The sequence below is a fragment of the Lacerta agilis genome, chromosome 8 (genome assembly GCF_009819535.1).
Source record: "Lacerta agilis isolate rLacAgi1 chromosome 8, rLacAgi1.pri, whole genome shotgun sequence".
NCBI lineage: Eukaryota > Metazoa > Chordata > Lepidosauria > Squamata > Lacertidae > Lacerta > Lacerta agilis.
Window position 1 is genome coordinate 53,000,865 of NC_046319.1, and position 20,035 is coordinate 53,020,899.

A 20,035-nucleotide genomic window follows, 5' to 3' on the forward strand; every position below is an offset into this window, starting at 1 on the left:
GAGAATGTCTTTCTTAGCAGCTTGCAGCAAGCACACACACACACACATACACATACACACACACACACACACACACACACACACACACACACACACACACAGGCCTCACAGGGGCTTCATGGACCACGCCTTTGAATGATGCAGGAGTCCAGGATTTCTCAGCCACACCCTCCCCTCTTCCATGACAGAGGAAACAAGCCCTAGGGGCAGCACTGGCGTGTCAGGAGGAGTGCCACAGAAACTGCCTCACCCTCCTGCTTCCACCTGAAGGCACCTTGCTTCAGCAGCAGTGGGTTCCAACCAACCACTGACAACCAGTGGTGTTGTGGTTAGTGTGTTGGACCAGGACCTGGGAGACCGGGGTTCTTGACAATGAAGCTCACTGGGTAAACGTCTACCAGCCACTGCCTTTCTAGTTCACAGGGTTGCTGTGAGGATAAAATGGGAGGAGGAGAATCATGTATGTTACCTTCAGCCCCTTTGGGAGGAAAAGTGGGATATACAATTGCAACAAATAAATTAAGGGGACAAGAGTGATGTGAACAACTAGGGCCTTTTATTTGTGCATCACAATCAGTTGTTATTGCTTCAGAAAGAGAGAGAGAGAGAGAGAGAAAAGAAGGAGGAGGAGGAGGAGGAAGAAGAAGAAGAAGAAGAGGAAAGATCACAAGACATTCCAAAGTGTTTTTACTGTTCCATGCACTTTAAAACAGCCCACTCCCAATTATGGGAAAGCAACCTCAGAAGGAAGGAAAACCAGCATCATCCAGGATCCCATCCCATTAAAAACCAAACTCTCACGTAATTTACAAAATGTGCAAAGTTATAAGATTACAAACAATAGTTAAAAAGCATTTTGCTTACTAACATGAAACATCACCGTTCCGTGATGTATCATAATATAACCAGGCATACGGGGTTTTCTGGGTCCAGGTGGCTACTGCAGCACACAGTGCTAGCCTGGCCGACCCATCCCTTTGGCAGGTGGGAGAAGGAAGGAGCAGGTCACAGCGCCCACTCATGGGGCAGGGGGTCTTGTGCTGTGCTCTCTCCCTTCTGCCAGCTGCCACCTGGGATGGCTTCAGCGTCAACCACTAGAAGGACCACACGGAAGAATACATAACGTATACAGAGGGATACAATATGCATCAACAGATCAACTGCTCCTGGCCTGCAAGTGAATCACACACTTTATTTTTTAAAAAATATATAAGCCGGAACCAGGAGCAATTGCTATATATTCATTACCGAAAGTATCTATAACCGTTAACATCGGACTTGCCAGTCACCAAGACTGAGCTGCTAGAGGAGTAGCGAGCACTGAACTCTCCACCCCATAACTAGAGATGCCTCCTCCTACAGTGCTGGAGGACGTCTGGAGGTCAGGGGAGTGTGGGTCCCCTTTGAAAGCTGGGAGAAGGCAAGGCAGCCAGAGCACAGGCAGTGCTCTCATGGCTTCCAGTTATCAGAAGATTTTTTTTTTTTTAATCACAGCAGTTATGGGAGAGCCTGTTATCCCCTTTTGCCAACTTCACCCTTGCTCGGACGTGCCATTGCTCTTATGTGAAGAACAAGCCTTGCCTCTGAACAAATGCTTGAAGGGGAGGGAAAGGTTGTCCCTCCTCATCCTAATTACTCACTGGCCCGCTCAGGCCTCAAAGCTTCAACTGGTGTTTGGGAAGGACCTTCCCTGGGGAACTGCAGAATTATAAAAGTTGGAAGGGACTCCACGGGCCATCTAGTCCAACCCCCTGCAATACAGGAAGAGGATTTCCTCCCAACCACCTCACACCCCGGGGTTTTGGGACTTGTAAGTGAGGATTTCGGCGGCGAGCTGCTGGGGGTCGAGAAGCTGCGGGAAGCGGCTCATGACCACGTCCACCAGGTGAGGGTGGAAGATCCCGCACAGGCGGGTGTGCACGTTGGCACGCTCCTTGGCAAAGTGGTCTGTTGCGGCCCACTGGCAGGAGGCCTTGTCGTAGGGCAGCTGGTGGCCCCTCAGCCCCTCCCTGGGGGCTGTGGGCTGGTAGGGCTCGGACCAGTACTTGGGTCCCTGCCCCAGAGAAGCCCTCGAGTCAGCAGGCAGGCTGTATCCGGGCAGGGAGGGAGGGAGGGCCCTGGCAGAGGAGGAAGGCACCTCTGGTTTGTAGGGCAAGAAGCCAGTGCCAGAGCCCGCAACGGACTTGTGGTAGCCCTGGGGCTGGTAGCAGTTGTAGCTATTTGACTCAGGGCCCAGAGGGTGCGGGTAGGTGGGCCTCTGCCCCCTGCAGTGGTGGGGGTGAGCGCTGTGGCTGCCCGGGGGGCTGGGCCACATCTCGGACAGCTGGCTCTCCAGGGAGCCGATGCCAGAGTCGAACTGCTCCTGAGACACGTAAGAGAGGGAGTCCATGTGGGGAGAGGCAGGAGGCGGTGGCTGGTACCACTCTGTGGGCCGGTAGGTGCCACTGCCGCTGCTCTTATGAGGGGCCCCTTTGAGAGGGAGGTGTGTGGGGCCTTCCCCGTGCTTGGCTTTGTGGGTGGAGCTTTTCTTGTCCATGGAAGCCTTCTGAAAGGGGGTCTTCTCACTCTCGGGGGGCAGGGAGCCCAAGGCTTCCACCTGGGAGGGCCGCCGGCTCCCCCTCTCCTCCTTGGATGTTGGCACGCCCCTAGTTGGGGACAGCCTGGCGTTGGCGCGGAGCTCGTCGGCCACGGAGCGCTGCAGCTGGTTGAGGCGCTCTGGGTGGTAGAACTTGCACTTGACGCCGTAGGTGCATTTCTTCCCTGGAAAAGGAAGGGGAAAGGGGTTGAATGTGGGGCAGAAGTACCGCAGGAAAAATGGAAAACTCTCCTGGCCCAGAGAGAGAGAGAGAGAGAGAAGGAGAGGGAGAGAGTTTGGTGCCAGGGGTGGGTGAATGGGGAGTGGAAAAACCAGCCTTACCATAAGGGCACTGCTGCTTCTTGTGCTCAGGAACCACCGGCTTCTTCCTCAGAAAGTTGTCCAGGCTGGGTCCATGACGCCCAAGTGGATCATCGGGAAGCATGAACCTGCAGGCAGGCAGCACACACCCTGGTCAAGAACAGCCGTTCCCAGAGGCCATGATTCTCCCCCTCCCACCACAGCCAGCGACAGACAGAAAACCCAAATGGCCCCTGAAAAGAAAAAGAGGGTTGTAGTTCCAACTTCTTCGGGGAGGTGTTTCCCCTGCTCCCCCGGGCTTCTGCCCAGGAGTAATCACTGAGAAAGCCCAGCTCCTTGCCATGCCCACCCAAACCTTTTGTAGGGATGGGGCAGTGTATTTTGGTTCTGCTGTCCCCAGAGACGAATAGGGCACTGGAATCCTACTCCTGTCCACCACCACACCTTCTGACCCAATTCTCCACAGACCAAGTCTAGCTTCCAAGGCCCCACCAGGCATGCTGCTGTCCTCGCCCCAAATAAAGCTTATCTTGGCAGCCATATAGGCTGGACACTCCAAAGAGTTCCTCAGCTCTTCTCTCCCATTCTGTGTCCAGCCACATTCTCCCCCCAGGCCAATTTCCTCGAGCGCCCCAAGGGACCTACTTGTCATTGACGAACGAGTACATCAGCAGACGCTTCTCGATGAACTTCTTCCACTCGGGCCGCTCCGCCTGCAGGTCTCGGTAGACGTCGTTGGAGACCACGATGCCGTCCGACTCGTAGGCCAGCTTCACAATGAAGCGGTCATCGTAGCAGACCACCCGCTTGCCCCCCACGCGCCGGGAAGGCGTGAAGACAAGGATCCTCTTCTCCTCAAGGTCGCGGAGGATGTGCTGGTCTGCAACAGGACACACCAAGGTCACCCTCTGCCCAAGACAGCTCTTGGAAGGGCCAGGCATTTGCGGAACAGTTCGTGAGCAAACCAATCTGGCAGGAGGCTGGGGGAAGCCAACTCTCTAGAGCCATAAACCGAGACACGCAGCCTGACCTAGCTAACACTGCCTGCTGCTCACACCCCCAAGCAGTTTTGTTCCATCCCTACCAAAAGAGAGCTTTCTCTCTTTCTCTCTCACTCAGATGCCACATCACACCCTGCAGATCCCCTTTCCTAGATCTTGGGACATGCAATGCGGGTGTGTGTGTGTGGAGGGAACCCAAATTAAAGCAAGTCTTAGAGATGAAATGTCCACAGTCACAGACCTTTAACGTAAGAACATAAGGTGAGCCTGCTAAATCAGGCCAATGGCCTGTCTAGCCTGGCATCCTGTTCTCACAGTGGCCAACCAGATGCCCCAATGGGAAGCTCACAAGCAGGACTGGAGCACAAGAGCCCTCACAGGAGGTTGGCGGCCTCCTGGGAGAACGAGTTCCATGGCTTAACGATGTTCTGTGTGAAAGACTTTCTTTTCTTTTACCTTTCCTGAATCTCTGCCATTAGAACTTGCCGTAGCAAGTGGGATTCTGGAGTGTTTCTGGAGGGGGAGTTCTGACCTTGGTGCATCTCGACATCCTTCTGGTCAGGCAGAGGCAATTCAGGGCAACCCAAGAGGGAACTGGGGTGACTATTTGAGTGGGACAGCCAAGCGTGACCTGACATTTCAAAGTATGTGTGGCGGAGGGTGGGCAAGGGAGGGGAGTCAGCCATGGTCTATTCCATCCTGTTCATTCAGTCATCAGCTCAATGTCAAACGAAAACAGACACTCCCCCTTGCTATCAGTCTCAACCTACTGAACTGTGTCCATGCGCTCAATGCATACCTGTGATTGGGACGTCAGGCCTCGGCTGCTCCTTCCTCCAGGATGGCACAAAGACAGTGATGTCTGTGTGTCCTCGGTCGAGGAACCACTTCACCGCCAGAAAGATGCCCTGGCAGGAGAAGACATCTTTGTCCCCGTGGCTGCAAAGATACAAATATTCACATGTTCAGTGTTTAGGTTCCCATGTGACCTGCGTGTCACGAAGGCAGAGGAAACCTCAGAGGAGATCCACTGAGCAAGCTCTGTGCTCTGCTGTTATTTGAAGCCAAAACTCACAAGGAGATGCTGAACACCAATGACCTCCCCCCTGCTGCTGCCACCGCCACTGCTGCCTTCCTTCCCCACACCACTGGGGTGCCCCTTGGCCTCATTATTGGAGTGAATACTCCTTATGTTAAATGCTGAATTCAGCCCTGCCACCCAGTCCAACAGCCCCTAAGAAGAGCTAGCTGGATCAGGCAAATGCTCATCTAGGCCAGTATCCTTGTTCTCACAATGGCCGGCCGGATGCCTGCGGAAAACCGTGCAAGAGTCCTCTCTCTTCCTGTGGTTTCCAGCAACTGCTATTCATTGCTGCTTCTGAAGGCAGAGCATAACCATCATGATCAGTGGCCCTCGATAGCCCTCTCTGCAACCATGGCTTATAAATGATACAGATACACAAAACAAAGCAAAACAGAAATCAATCAATCTTATTCTTTTGAAAAACAGCTGCTCCTCTGAAAATATGTTTTTGTGTGCCTGGATTTTGGGAGCGGGGGGTGGGGGGGGGGTCACAAGAAAAATCTGCTGGATCAGGCGAATGGCCCAAGTAGTCCAGCATCATCTTATTACACAGGCCAACCAGATACCCATCATGGGAAACGCGGAAGCAGGATTCAAGCATGAGAGCACCGCCCCCTCCTGTGGCTTCTAGCAGCTGGTAATCAGAAGCATTGCTGCCCTCTTGACTGTGGAGGCAGGACATAGCTATCCTGACTAGCAGCCATTAACAGGCTGCTCTTTTGAGTGGAAGAGGTCTGCTAAAGCACTGCTGAGCCCTGGATCTCATCCTCAGCATGCCCTTCACTGCCCGCTCAGCCCTTTCGCCACTTGCATCAGCTCCCCCCCCCTTTTGTTCTCTTCCTGCTCAAATTAGCTCTGTGGAAATGGTCTCCGGGTTAATGTACAACATCACTGCTGATAAGCTGCCCTATACGGATTGAGCTCCTGCAGGAACTAGTCTTGGTAAAAACAGGGCAGACTTTTCTCGCCAACTAAGCACCTTTTCCAAGAGGAAGTGGAAAGGGGGAGTTGGGAGAGGAATCTGTCCTTCCCAACGCTGATCTTTCCAGCTAGGGCCAGAAGGACATGCACATCGACACAGTGCAAAGTTTTCTAACCCCACCTAAGCCAAGGAAAGCAGCTTTGAATGCCAGGAGCATTCAATCCCTCTCCCCTTAGGCATCCACAGAGCACAGCCTCTTCCCTGTGGAGTCACTGCATCCCGCAAACCTCTCCCCCGCCCACAACTCTGACATGGAGGGGGAAGAACTTCCAGATCCCAGCCTCTCCCACAAGAAGCAGCCAGGTCAGATGCTCCTCTCTGGGCAACAGTCCAGCGCCAACAGTTTACGTTCCCTGGGCAGTTTCATCAGAGGGTGAAATCCACTTCCTGTCCAAGGCCTTTGTGCAATTAGCACGTGCACCAAGCAGGAAGGAAAAAAGGACCCAGCAGCAGTGAAGCTGAGAAATGCTCCCCCACAAAGACTCCCATAATGCAAGTAACATTTGCATAGGCTGAATATGCTAATTCCTTCTGGCTGAAAGAAATGTTCCCATAGCTTTTTGATCACCCACATCCCAAAAGATTTAAACTAGGGGCCAGGTGGGGATGATCATAGAATCACAGGGTTGGAAGGGACCCCAAGGGTCATCTTGTCCGACCCTTTGCAACGTAGAAATAATCATAGCTAAACAATCCTTGACAGAATTCCTGATGGGAAGAAAATAGGACGTTCTATTAAGAGTGTCTTAATACTTTCATGGGGCGCTGATGTCTTTCCCAGAGCTTCCTGTTATGATCATGGTTACAAAAGCAAGACAGAAACAGGAGGAGCCTCAGGAAGCCACACCTGCCCTAGGTGCCCCTGGTGGTCCCAAGGTCTCCGTAGCCACAGGGCAGGCAGGATGCTCTCTTAGCTTCAGGGCCCCTTTTCCAAAAGGGCTCAAGGAAGGACCGGCAGCGCTTGTTTATCACAGCTGGCTTCCTTCCTGCAGTGTCTCTGGGGAGTTCGCAAAATAGAGCTTCAGACACAATAACGTAATGATAGAATGCAACGCAATATCTGTAACGATTTCTAAGCCTGAAGGGCCCCAAAGCCTGGGAGAATGACGTCGGGCACCAATAAGACCCCCTCCAAGCGCCAGGCAGGTCTCTTTGGGGAAAGTGTTCTACAGCCAAGGGGCCACAACTGAAAAGCTCTCTCAGAGCATCAGAAGAGGTCCTTAGCACTGAAATCAAGGCCTGCCCAATGAACAGGTGGATCCCTTTTATACACCTAGGTAAAGCCCATCAGGACCTTGGAAGGAGCCCAACTAATCCAAACACCAACCCCCACTTCTTGCAAGCCGTCAGGTGAGATAATTGCTTTCAAAAAACAGTTCATTTCCCCCCCTTTCTTGCCATGCAAAGACAATTCTGCTTGCAGAGAGACCAGCGCCTGCCTGTGACCAAGTCACCTGTTCCCTTATCTCGGACAATTTATTTATTTATTGCGTTTATATCCTCATTTGTGGGATGCTCTCCCCAGGGAGGTTCGGCTGGTGCCTTCATTATAGACCTTTAGGCACCGGGCAAAAACATTCCTCTTTAACCAGGCATTTGGCTGATTGACATCCAATGCACTTTTAAAATGTGGGGTGTGTGTGTGTGGGGGGGTGTTACTGGGTTGTTTTTGTTTTTATTTCTATAATGTATTTCGTGTTTTTATTTTGTGATTTTATGTTGTAACTGCTCTGAAACCTGCGGGTATAGGATGGTATATAAATTTAAATAATAATAATAATAATCATCATCATCTTTTTTTCTCCAAGGAGCTCAAGGTGACATGTACATTGTCCTCCCCCTCCTCACTTAATCCCCACAACAACCCTGTGAGGTAGGCGAGGCTGAGAGGCAGTGACTGGCCCAAGGCCACCTAGTGAGGTTCATGGCCGAATGGGGATTCAAACCCTGGTATCCCAAGTCCTAGTCCAACACTGTAACCACTACACCACACTGTAACACACTAACATACCACAGTGGTGCGATTACTCAGCCATGCTTCTGAATCGGGTGCATAGCCCATCTTCACTATATGATGCTCACATCTCTCTTATTCCCAAGCCCATTAAAGACCACATTAGCTATGCATATTATAGGTCAATCTCCTTAATTAATATAGATGCCAAGGTATTAACAGAAATCCTTGCTAACAGATTTTAGGCTGTTTGTGTAGCTAGTTCAGGCGGGCTTTATTCGCCAAAGGCAGGGAACAGATGATTTAAGCTGGTAGCAAATCTTTGTTTCTTTTTTAAAAAAAGAACTGATGGGCTGCAACTATTTTTCCTGATGCTGGAAAAGGGTTTGATAAAATATACAGTATTGGTAGTTTATTTCTGTAACTTTGAAAAGAAAATGTGCGTTTCCACAGGAATTTATGAATTGGAGTGGAATCTTACACCTCTCTCCCCAGTCCCAGGTGGACTCAACAAATGGAAATCATCTGAGTGGGTTTGGTATAGTGAGGGATACAAGGCAGGGCTAATCTCTCTCACCCGTCATATTCACGGTTAGTGCCATTAGGGTGTGCAATGTGCCAGAACAGGGAAGACACTCCTGGTTTTGTGCATGGAAAAACTGGAATTTAAAGCAGCTATGTATGCAGATGACAGATTATTACAGTATTTATTATTAGCAGACTCTAATAGTCTATATAAACTAATAAAATCTATTAATTTTTGCCAAATTTCTGTCTATACAATGAATTATTTAAAATCCAAATTCATGCCACTGTGCACTATTAAGTTATCTGGTTTGTGTGACTAACTGGCAATTTTGTTGGTACCCAGAAGTAACATATATAAGTATTTTGGATCCTAGAGATATTTCTCAATTACCGGTAATTAAACTGAATTTAAACAGATTGATGACAGAGATATCTCTTGATTTGGAAAGATGGGCTTAGACTTAGTATTTGGGATAAAGTTAATATGCTTGAATTGAATATTTCGCCACAGATAACTCATGTGCTTTGTAGTATTCCTTTAGATATTCCCCAAGTGTATTCACACGGGTTTAATGTGGCATTTAGGAAGTTTATTTGAGTGGGACCTCTCAACTTCATTTCTCACTTAAAAAGATGAAGCTGTCAATATTGGAAGGAAGATTTAATTTTCCACATCCTACTTTACATCATAAGACAAACCTCTTAGCTTATGCAGATGCAAATCTCTTTTTCTCCAAGTACCACCCCCCCTCCACATGGGTAGTTTTGGAGATGACCTACTTGGCACTCCTGTATGGATGGCTGATGCTTGGACACGGAGCTTTAAAGCATGGACTGTGCCTGTAAAACACGGAGGAAAGGTAAGTGTGCTCAGTGCAAGGTGCTCTAATGCAGGCATAGGAAAACTTGGCCCTCCAGATGTTTTGGGACTACAACTCCCATGATCCCTAGCTAATAGGACCAGTGGTCAGGGATGATGGGAATTGTAGTCCCCAAACACCTGGAGGGCCGAGTTTGCCTATGCCTGCTCTAATGGTAGAGGAGGAAAAAGCAACATTAAGAAGAGCCTGGTGGATCAGGCCAATCGTCTATATAGTCCAGCGTCCTGTTCTCACAGTGGTCAAACAGGTGCCCCAAAGGGAAACCTGCAAGCAGGATTCAAGTACAAGGGCACTTTCCCTTCCTGCAGTGTCCAGCAACTGGGATTCAGAAGCATTGCGGAGTCCAGCTGTTGACTCAGCCATCATGGCGAGGAGCCATCAAGAGCCCTCTCTCCTCCATGAATTTGTCTAATCCTCTTTCAAAACCATCCAGTTGGATGTCATCCTAGAGTGAATGTTTTGAATAATTTCTTTTATGTAACTGACAGACAGAAAATAGAAAGTCCTTTTAATTCTTTCTCCTTCTCTTTCTTCTTCTTTGGTGCACTCTGCTCTGGGCCATTGTTGGGGTCCAGGGATTACACACACATGAAGATGGTGGCTGGTTGGTAGAAGAACCATGAGTGAGAGGAGAGGAAGGGAAGGGAAGGGAAGGGAAGGGAAGCTCCCAGGGTGAGAGCTGGGATGCTCTACCACTTTCTGTGAGCAACAAGAGCTGCCTTTGAGAGAGGACTCTGCATTTTCTTTTCTTTTCTCTTCTTCTGTTTTTGTTTTTAGTTAGATAAGGTTTCTAAAATATTATTGTATTATGAAATAGCTTTAACAAAATCTTGTGAGAAATAAAATTTATCTATCTATAGATCAGTGTTTTTCAACCACTGTTCCACGGCACACTAGTGTGCCGCAAGATGTTGCCTGGTGTGCCGTGGGAAATTACTTTATATATAGTCAATATAGGCACAGAGTTAAATTTTTTTAACATTTTCTAATGGTGGTGTGCCTCGTGATTTTTTTCATGAAACAAGTGTGCCTTTGCCCAAAAAAGGTTGAAAAACACTGCTATAGATAGATAGATAAAGGCAGAGGGCCTTCTCGGTAGTGGCACCCGCCCTATGGAACGCCCTCCCATCAGATGTGAAAGAAATAAACAACTACCTGACAATTAGAAAACATCTGAAGGCAGCCCTGTTTAGGGAAGTTTTTAATGTGTGACATTTTAATGTATTTTAATCTTTGCTGGAAGCCGCCCAGAGTGGCTGAGGAAACCCAGCCGGATGGGCAGGGTACAAATAAATTATTATTATTATTATTACAATATCAGGAGAAATGTCAACTTTCCAGAAAAGTCAACACCTCCTCCAAACCCTTTGACACGAAACCTTCCTGAAAGTTGACAGTAGAGAGAAAGAGAGAGTCAATATTAAAATATAAAATAGTATTATGGGAAGCAAATCCCACAAGTCAAAACTGAAACTTTCTTGAGGATCTAAGTGCAACTAACTATGAAACCCTCTTCTCCTTATTGCAGCTGCTGGAGAAAATTTGCATGCTGTTTCCTAGAAGCCTCCTGTGTGGTGTGGTGTGGAACGGCTTGCGAAGGAGCCCAGCAGACTCATCTGATGTGGCAACAACTGTGAAAAATTCCCTTAGAAGGAAGTGGAGGCCAATTCTCCTCCACTCACCCCTCTGAGATTTGCATATAGTTGCCTTGAGTATTATTCAGGGGAGGGTGAATCAAGAACGAACACAGCAATTCGTCATTCCACTCTGAACAGGAAGCTGGCTCCGAAACTGCCCTGCTCTTCCTGGGTCCTGGTGGCTGCTTGTTTAAATAAAAATAGCAAGGCAAAAAACAAACAAACAAACCTTAAAAACAAAACAAATTAACAGCACACTTGCCTAGGACTAGTATCTCTCTCCACCCTGCTCCTTTAGGAGGGTCTGATGGACAGTGAGAAGAAGGCAATAAAAAGCCCTGAAACCTTAACTGTGATCAAGGAGCACACGAGGGTAGCAACTGCTGTTTGCCCATTTCCACCATAAAAAAGAAAACAGGCCCTTGCTGGATCGGGCCAGTGGCCCATCTAGTCCAGCATCCTGTTCTCACAGCAGCTGACCAGATGCCCTAATGGGGAACCAGCAAGCAGGACACGAGTGCAAGAAACCTCTAGCCTCCTGTGGTTTCCAGCAACTGGGATTCAGAACCATGGCTGCCTCCAGTTGTGGAGGCAGAACATAGTCATTCTTGTTAGCAGCCCTCAAGAGCCCTATCCTCCAGGAATTTGTCTAATTCTCTTAGACAAGAGAGAGCCAGTGTGGTGTAGTGGTTAAGAGTGGTAAACTCGTAATCTGGGGAACCGGGTTCGCATCTCCGCTCCTCCACATGCAGCTGCTGGGTGACCTTGGGCTAGTCACACTTCTTTTAGCCGCTTTGAGACTCCTTTGGGTAGTGAAAAGCGGGATATCAAATCCAAACTCTTCTTCTTCTTAAAGCCATCTGGCTTGGTGGCCATCACTTTCTCCTGCGGGAGCGAGTTCCAGAGTTTAACTATGCCAAGTTCCTAACACCACCAGTGCCTTGGGGCAAAGGGGGCAGGAGGTATCTGAACACTACAGTAAGGATGCTGGGCAGCTGCCTATTTGAGGGGGGTGGTGTGGCGGAAACACTATGGTCCCAGAATGAATTAGATGCCATTCTCACCTCCACTACCTTGACCAGTGGTAGAACTTCTAACAGGCTCTCAACCTCAGCAGGCCAGGTGTGGAAAAGCTCTCTTCCCTTGAAGGGCTGCAGGGATGTGTCCCCATTCTAGCAGCTAACTCTCAAATCAGCACTGTTTTCCTGGGGTACTTCTCCAAATTCAGAGAATATCCAGCATGGACTGTGTATATTCTCTGCTACAAGGGTACTCCAGAATCAATCACACAGAATTTGGCATTCCAGAATTGAGGCTTTCAAAACCAAAGAGCACCGACTCATTAGTAATCAAGAAAAAGGTTTTCTCCCATTGGCAGAAACATAGGAGTTTGCCACTGCTTAACTTCTTAAATGACTGGCAAGTGCTTAAATCTGTCAACAAGCCACAGCCAGTAACTTGGGAGTTGCTTCCCCAAATTTCACAGTTGAGCGGGGAGGGGGGGCACTTTGGGTATCAAGTGAAGGTAATACACTCAGCTCATCTTTAACTCAAAGAGGCACTCCCCACATTATTCTCAATCTCTGTTTTTCCTGGCCACAGGCAGACTCCAGGAAGGAGTGCTGGCACAAATAAAGGTTTTAGGATTCTTTTGCTCAGGGTACCTTCAAGAGAGGGGCTACATCCCGGGCTTCTCTGGAGTGGCCCTGCAGTGCTTCTGGGAAAGGGGCAGGTACATTTTGGGTCCTGGAAACTTATGAATCAGCACAAAGGGTAGTTTTGAGGCGAGTGTTTTATGCTCTCTTAATAAGTGGAAGGTTGTAGGCGGGGTGGGCGGGTTAAAACAAGCAAACTAGCAAGGACAAATCTGCCCCAAGACATGCCCAGAACTCCTGCAGGGGGAAACTGGCCTTCCTACTCCACAGTTGCTGCCTCTTCCACCTGAGAAACCTCCTCCCCCACCTGCTGCACCCCTTCGAAATCAAATCAAACCAAACCAAACCACAGCTCTTAGATGTGCAACAACCACAAGAGAGAAATGATCACTATAGAGCAGGGAACCTGCTTGGTCAGATGCTTCCTTACAAGCATAATTCCATCATAGAAACCCAGAAATCAGTGTTCCAACTTGTCTGTGAAAGCATGAACAAGCAACCTGTATGCTGCCACCACCTCATTTAACCCTGGAGTAAAATTAACTTGCCAGGCAGATTCCTGGGCTTGAAACTTAATGTTAAAAAAAAAAAGTTAGGTAACTCTCCTCTCAGTGGAAGGGCTGCCGTTTCAGGAGGCTGACATCTTTGCCACTAATTCCTCTCCACTCCCCATCTGCAGCTGCTTCCACCCCATCCCTCAGGAGCAGAGACCCCTGGATTGTATCACCCACTGTCAAGGGGACAAGATATGATACAATAACCACCCACCACACCACAGCACACCAGATCCCCATTGTATTTTTTGCCTGGATTTTATTGTCACACTGGGGAGACCACCTCAGCTGTCAAGCAGGATATAAATACAAGACCACAATATCACACACACACACACACACACACACACAGGCCTTTCCCTCACAGCAAGGCAGAGGATCCTGCCCACAGTGAGAGGAACAAAAACATACAAACTTGTAGCACTAGGCTGAAGGAGGTGGATATGTTGGTTCTCAAGCGGCTTATTTCTTGCAAAACAGCAGAGCATGGCTTGCCAGCTGTACAACACGGGTCCTGGGCAATCTCCCTCGCAGCCTGAGGCCTTTCGAATGGCTGGAGGCTGGAAGAGGAGCAGGCCAGAACCTCTGCCCCCTCCTACCAGTTCCAAGTGCCGCAATAATAACTCTTGCCCCATCACTGCACAGAAGATCCTCTCCATGGGCAGAAGGAGAGAAAGCCTGCCCCCTTTCCTCGGGCGCAGGAAGGAACTTGACAGCGCGAAAAAACCCAACAACCACCCTGCTTTTCAGAGCCATGTGACATCAAGCTCTGTCAACGCCCCACGAGCCAGTCATGAAACCACTACAGAGGGAAAGTACACAGAGATCGAGGGGATAGGAAAAGAACTAGGCCGCTCCCTAGAATATTGACATCTGGCCTTAAAAAGAACAGCCAGGTTGGGCATTTAAGGTGTCACTCTCAGCTTATAGGATCATAGAACTGGAAGAGACCCATCTAGTCCAACCCCCTGCAAGACAGGCAACACAATTCCAGCAAGCGCCTCCCACGTGGGAGGGAATGAGCCACCACAGACAAGGCCCTACCTCATGGCCACGTTGCTCCCGTCGATGACGATGGGGCGCAAGTTCTCTCCGTCCTCTCCCTCCAGAGGTGTGGCACGTGTGGGGCTCTGGTTTGCTGCACCCCCTCGTGGGACCAGCGGTGCCTCGGGGGCATCCTGGGGCGCATCAGTAGGGTCCCTCTCCCCCGTGGTCATCCCATGCTTGACCAGCTCCCCGAGGACCGTGTTGGTGTCAGCGTTCAGGCCGTGCTTCTGGAGGACGGCCAGGATCTGCTCCGAGGAGTAGCCCAGCTTGCGGAAGAAGTCCACCTTCATCTGCGTTTCGGTGGTGTCCTGCTCCAAGGAGCTCCACGACCCCAGGTCTGCGTCAGACTCCTCTGGGCTTGGGCCCTTCAGGCTCAGGTAGCCACTCTCCTGCATAGAGCTCCCCCCGGGCTCCTCCTGCCCACTGCCACCAAGGCACTTAGCTAAGGGCAGAGGCTCAGGCCAGTGGGCAAAGCCACCCGGAGGGGCAGCAGAAAGGCTGCCCAAGTTCATCCTTTTCTCCTCTGGGAAGAATCTGCTCCTCATTCACATGCCAGAGCTGCAAATGAAAAGAGAGCAGCTGTTACAGCCAGACTTCATGAGGGAGTCAGAGGTCCAGGCTTAGGGACATGAGACTCCATGGGACAGAAACAGGCAGCAGAGCCCCACTAAAGAATCTTTCACCCACTTCCCAGTCATGTGCTTTCTCTAACCTCGATCCAGGAGGCACCTCCAGACAGGCCTGCCCCACCTGGACCCAGGAACTCGCCACTTCCGCCCCGCCTCCGTGACTCCACAAGTAGGATTGGGGGGGGGGAAGCGCCCCCGATCGCTCCTCGCCCCCAACGGAGACGCGCGGGGGACAGAGTTCAACTGCTCCGCCTAAGGAAGCCGAGGGCGCGGCCTCGCTCCCCACCCCCTCCGCTGTCACCTGCCGGCGCTCGTGACCTTGACGCAGCCCCGGCCAGACCAGCCGCCACGGTGATGGGCGCGGGGCAGGAGGCGCCCCGTTTCCACCACCATGGGGGAGAGGCAGCGCACTAGGGCGCCGCTCCAGGACACCCTTTTAAAGCCGGATCGCCCCTCCAGGACACCCGTTTTAAGTTGGATTGTCCGGCCGCCTCCCCCCAAAAAACCAAAACAAAAGCCAGGCCAGGGGTGGAGGGCGCCACCTCCGCTCAAAGCGGCCCAACCAAGCCCTGGCGCTCATCCCGTCCAAGCGGGCTTCCTACCCGGCGCTTCGCCCCCGCCGCCGCTTCTTCCCCTTTTTCTCGCTCTCCAGCTCGACGGGGCCCGCGCGCTCCTCCATGGGGCCGATGCGGGGCCGGCCGCGGCTGGCGCTTTATAGGGCGCCGGGCTGGTGGCAGCCGAGAGGCGAGGCGAGGCGGGAGGAGCCGGCTGCCGCTTCCTGAACCGCCCTCCTCCCCGGCCCGCCCCGGCCCCCGGCTGCCGGCTCCGCCTCCAGCTCCTCCGACGGCGCGCAGCGAGGACGCGCGGGGGACCCATGGCCGCCTGGTAGCGCCTCGCGGAGCTGCCTCTGTCGCGGGCGCGGCTGGAGCTGGTTCCCGCGGCAGCCGCAGCTTCTGGCTCTGTCGAGAGCGTAGCCCACCTCGCCGGGTTGTTGTGCGGAGGGAGAGGACCCAGTACGCCTGCCTGAGCCGCAATGGTCATTTCTTAGGTTGTAAAATTTATACACCACTTCATTGTGAAAGAAAGCAAAACAAAATCTCCAAGCTGTTTACCACGCGAACAAAACAAGATTATCAGTAAATGCAACACTTTAAAATGTTGCTATTAGTATATAAATCCCATAACAACTTTGCATTTGTAAGTTTACATTTGTAAGAAATCAATCTTTTAGTGTGATGGCAGGCACCTCTACACTTAGGAACTCCCTGCCTGTTGAAAGCAGCATGATTATCATACACGTTATACACTTGCTCGCCTTTTCTATAAACTAAAAAGGCCCAAATGTTGTAGCCTCTCCTCACAGGGGAAATGTTCCAACCCCTCCAGACTATACAGTTGTGCCTGTTTTGCTGGTGTTGCATGTGCAATAAATAGCATTTCAGAGAAAGCAACCTTGGGCGTCCTAACTACATCATCATAACCACCTGATTGTGTGTATCTTTCCTAGCTGATCCAAGAGAAGGCAGCGTGGCATAGTGATTAGAGTACTGGACTAGGACTTGGGAAAGTCTAGAGTTTGAATCCCTATTCAGACATGATGAATATCACTAGACCAGTCACTCACTCTCAGCCTAACCTACTTCGCAGGGTTGTTATGGGGATTAAACAAGGAGGGGGAGAAGCACTTTGAACTCCTTGGAGGAAAAGTGGGATAGAAAGGCAACAAGTTAGTAATTACCCACCCACCCTCCTGCCAGAAAGGAGAGTGAAATTGGGACAGGGTGGGGAGGGGGGGGGATGTAGATCCATATGTGCCACAGCAGCCTCTCCCCAACCTTGCCCAGGGCTCCTACTTCTGTCCTTGGGGGAGAGAGAAGTGAGGATGTCTAGGGCAGGGAGCTTCTAAGACTGGCCTGAGAATATTTCGTAGCATCTGTTTATTTCAGATTGTAAATTGCCTTGGGTGCTGTGGTAGAGAGGCAGAATATTAATGCACAAACAAACTTCACGGAAAAGCTTCTGCCACTCCAGTGTGTGAGACAGACAAAGGAAGGGAAGCTAATAGAGCCCACACTACGCCCAGTGTGGTGTAGTGGTTAGAGCAGGGGTCAGCAAACTTTTCCAGCCGTGGGCTGGTCCACTGTCCCTCAGATCATGTGCTGGGCCGGACTATATTTTGAAAAAAAAAAAATGAACGAATTCCTATGCCCCACAAATAACCCAGAGATGCATTTTAAATAAAAGCACACATTCTACTCATGTAAAAACACCAGGCAGGCCCCACAAATAACCCAGAGATGCATTTTAAATAAAAGGACACATTCTACTCATGTAAAAACACGCTGATTCCCGGTCCGTCCGCGGGCCGGATTTAGAAGGCGATTGGGCCTTAGTTTGGGGACCCCTGGCTTAGAGTGTTGGACTAGGACCTAGGAGACTAGAGTTCGAATCCCCACTAAACCATGAAGCTTACTAGGTGACCTTGGGGCTAGTTGCTGCCTCTCAGCCTAACCTACCTCACAGGGTTGCTGTTGGAATTAAATGAGGAGGGGAATTTCCTTGAGTTCCTTGGAGGAAAGGTGAGATATAAATTAAGTAAGTGTTGTTGTTCAGTCGTTCAGTCGTGTCCGACTCTTCGTGACCCCATGGACCAGAGCACGCCAGGCACGCCTATCCTTCACTGCCTCTCGCAGTTTGGGCAAACTCATGCCAGTCGCAATTAAGTAAGTACAGTAGACATAAAAATGCAAGAGATATATCCCAGTTATGTTACAATCCTGAATGTGTTCTGTTGGACTTTCCTGGTACTCCCTCCTTGGTACATGTCGGTTTGTGACTGCAGCACCCATGCAAAGAGTTAGACCCTTTCATATGCAGCCACCTCTTCCACTGGTCTTCTGTTCCCAAACACGGATGCCCCACCTTTCTCTCTCTGAAGCTCTTTCTGCATGTGCTTAATCTCAGGAGGCAGATTCTCCATAGTATTAATACTCGTGCAGAGAAGCACAAGCTTGGACTCCTTCGAGTGGAATTGATTTTGCTAGGCAGATGTGATTAAATTTGTACGAATCACAGTGTGAGTTCAGCAAGAGTGCAGGCAGGAGAGGCAGGAATAAGTTCGATGCTTTGCCCCAGGAGTTTAGCTGGAAGCATTTGCTTAGGAATGAAGGGCTGCAGACAGAGATTTGGGGAGGTGGGGGCAGGGGAAATAAGGAAGAAAGAGAACCATTCCGTGCTTCAACTTAGGCATTTTGGGCTGGTATTTAAATAAAACACAACACATGAAGCCAACTGACCAGGTGATGCAATGGGAACAATGGAAGCTGCTCTAGGGAACCAGACCCTCAGTCTAGCTTGCTCACTTTTGGCTCCCCCAAGTGGTAGCAGCTCTCCTGGGTTTCAGGCAGGGATCTCTCCCAGCCCTACCCAGAGATTAGAACATAGGAACGTAAGAGCAGCCTGCTGGATCAGGCCCATGGCACATCTAGTCCAACATCCTGTTCTTACCGTGGCTAACTGGATGCCCCAATGCGAAGCCCACAAGCAGGATTCGACCACAAGAGCCCTCTCCCCTCCAGCTGGCATTCAGAAGCATTGCTGCCTCCCAGCTATGGGGGCAGAGCATAGCAATAAAGGCTAGTAGCCACTGATAGCCCTCACCTCTTCCATGAATCTGCCCAGTCCTCTTTTAAAGCCATCCAAATCAGTGGCCGCCCCTGCCTCCTGTTGGAGTGAGTTCCATAGTTTTAACTATGTGCTGTATGAAAAATTTCCCTTTATCTGTCCTGATTGGACCTTCTGTATCCAAAGCAGGCCAAACTTCTCAGCCAATCAATGGATCCTATGGAATCAATCCACAGGTAACTTGGCTGGAAATAGCCCTAGTGCCTGATCGCCAGAAGTTGCTGGTTGCTAGGAATTTAGGGCAAAACCCATCAGATGTTATCTAGTGGGTCAAAGTCTCACTGAGATGATGATGATGATGATGATGAAGAGTTTGGATTTGATATCCTGCTTTATCACTACCCAAAGGAGTCTCAAAGCGGCTAACATTCTCCTTTCCCTTCCTCCCTCACAACAAACACTCTGTGAGGTGAGTGGGGCTGAGAGACTTCAAAGAAGTGTGACTAGCCCAAGGTCACCCAGCAACTGCATGTGGAGGAGCAGAGATGCGAACCCGGTTCACCAGATTACGAGTCTACCGCTCTTAACCACTACACCACACTGGCTGCATGGAGATGAATGGATGCAGGTGACCATTCATTTCAGTGGGGTCTATGCCACAGCTTTCTCAATCATGGAAGCAAAGAATTGTAGAGTTGCAAGGGACCCTAAGGATCATCTAGTCCAACTCCTTGTAATGCAGGAATATGTAGCTGTCCCCATACAGGGATCAAACTTGCGACCTTGGCATTATCAGCACTAAGCTCTAACCAGCTGAGTTTTACAGGTTGGAGTTCTTATTGCCAAATACACTATAATGAATCCAAATAAGAACTCTGGCCTAAAGTTTTAACCAAATTCTGAAACTTGTACTCTGTGCTATTTGATATTGCCAGCTGAAGAAGGCATCCATGCCGAAACGGGGCCCTGTCCTGGTCTCCCTGGTCTACATTTGACACGTATTTGAGAAGCCTTGACATCTATCTCTAGAAGACTTTTCTATATGAAACTATTTTATGTTTAAGACTGTAATTCTTTGCAGAATTGATATTACAATTGGAATTACTTACGAGTAAATGTATGCTTTTTGGTTAAAACTTTAGGCCAGAGTTCTTATTTGGATTCATTATAGAGTTTTACAGGTTGGCATAAGCTCAGCTAAAGGGAAAGCTGCAAGGGCCTTGAGAGCATTTGATGTCGGCCCCTGGGAATGAGAAGTGTCTATCCAGGCTACGTCTTCTCTCTTTTGCCAGAAATAGCACCACTCATCTCTGTTGTCAAGACCACCCCGTATCTGGAAGAGAGGTGGAGGATCTTTTGTGGAAAACCGTCTGCAATGACAGGGGATGCAGCTTCCTTTTTGTTTCAGCATACTATAATTCCAACAAGATGGACAACATGAAAGCTTGTCTTGCTAAAGAGCTTTTGCCCTGCCACAAATGGCAACTGGGTTTTCTGTGGATTGCTGTTTGTTCCAATTTAGTGCTAAAGAGTGGGTTTTCCAGGGGGAAGTGGAGGAGCAAA

The 20,035-nt window shown here is 49.9% G+C and overlaps 1 protein-coding gene across 1 annotated transcript; it reads right to left on the reverse strand.

Annotated features, from left to right (window-relative positions):
• Positions 1-534: 534 nt before the first annotated feature.
• Positions 535-15,619, reverse strand: ZC3H12A (zinc finger CCCH-type containing 12A). Its single transcript, XM_033157503.1, has 6 exons — positions 15,451-15,619; positions 14,217-14,777; positions 4,697-4,836; positions 3,542-3,776; positions 2,918-3,024; positions 535-2,760 (listed from the first exon to the last, which is right to left on the reverse strand). The coding sequence occupies exons 2-6, from the start codon at positions 14,762-14,764 to the stop codon at positions 1,787-1,789; spliced, it is 2,004 nt and encodes a 667-aa protein (XP_033013394.1). The 5' UTR covers positions 14,765-14,777; positions 15,451-15,619; the 3' UTR covers positions 535-1,786.
• Between the last annotated feature and the right edge of the window lie 4,416 nt (positions 15,620-20,035).

What these genes read in the sequence shown, in the direction of transcription:
- ZC3H12A (XM_033157503.1), bottom strand. Translation starts at nt 14,764, where the DNA reads ATGAGGAGCAGATTCTTCCCAGAGGAGAAAAGGATGAACTTGGGCAGC. An exon ending in GCCTGACGTCCCAATCACAG is followed by an intron (nt 3,777 to 4,696) that starts GTATGCATTGAG and finishes GTCCTGTTGCAG; the next exon opens with ACCAGCACATCCTCCGCGAC. An exon ending in TACTCGTTCGTCAATGACAA is followed by an intron (nt 3,025 to 3,541) that starts GTAGGTCCCTTG and finishes GCCTGCCTGCAG; the next exon opens with GTTCATGCTTCCCGATGATC.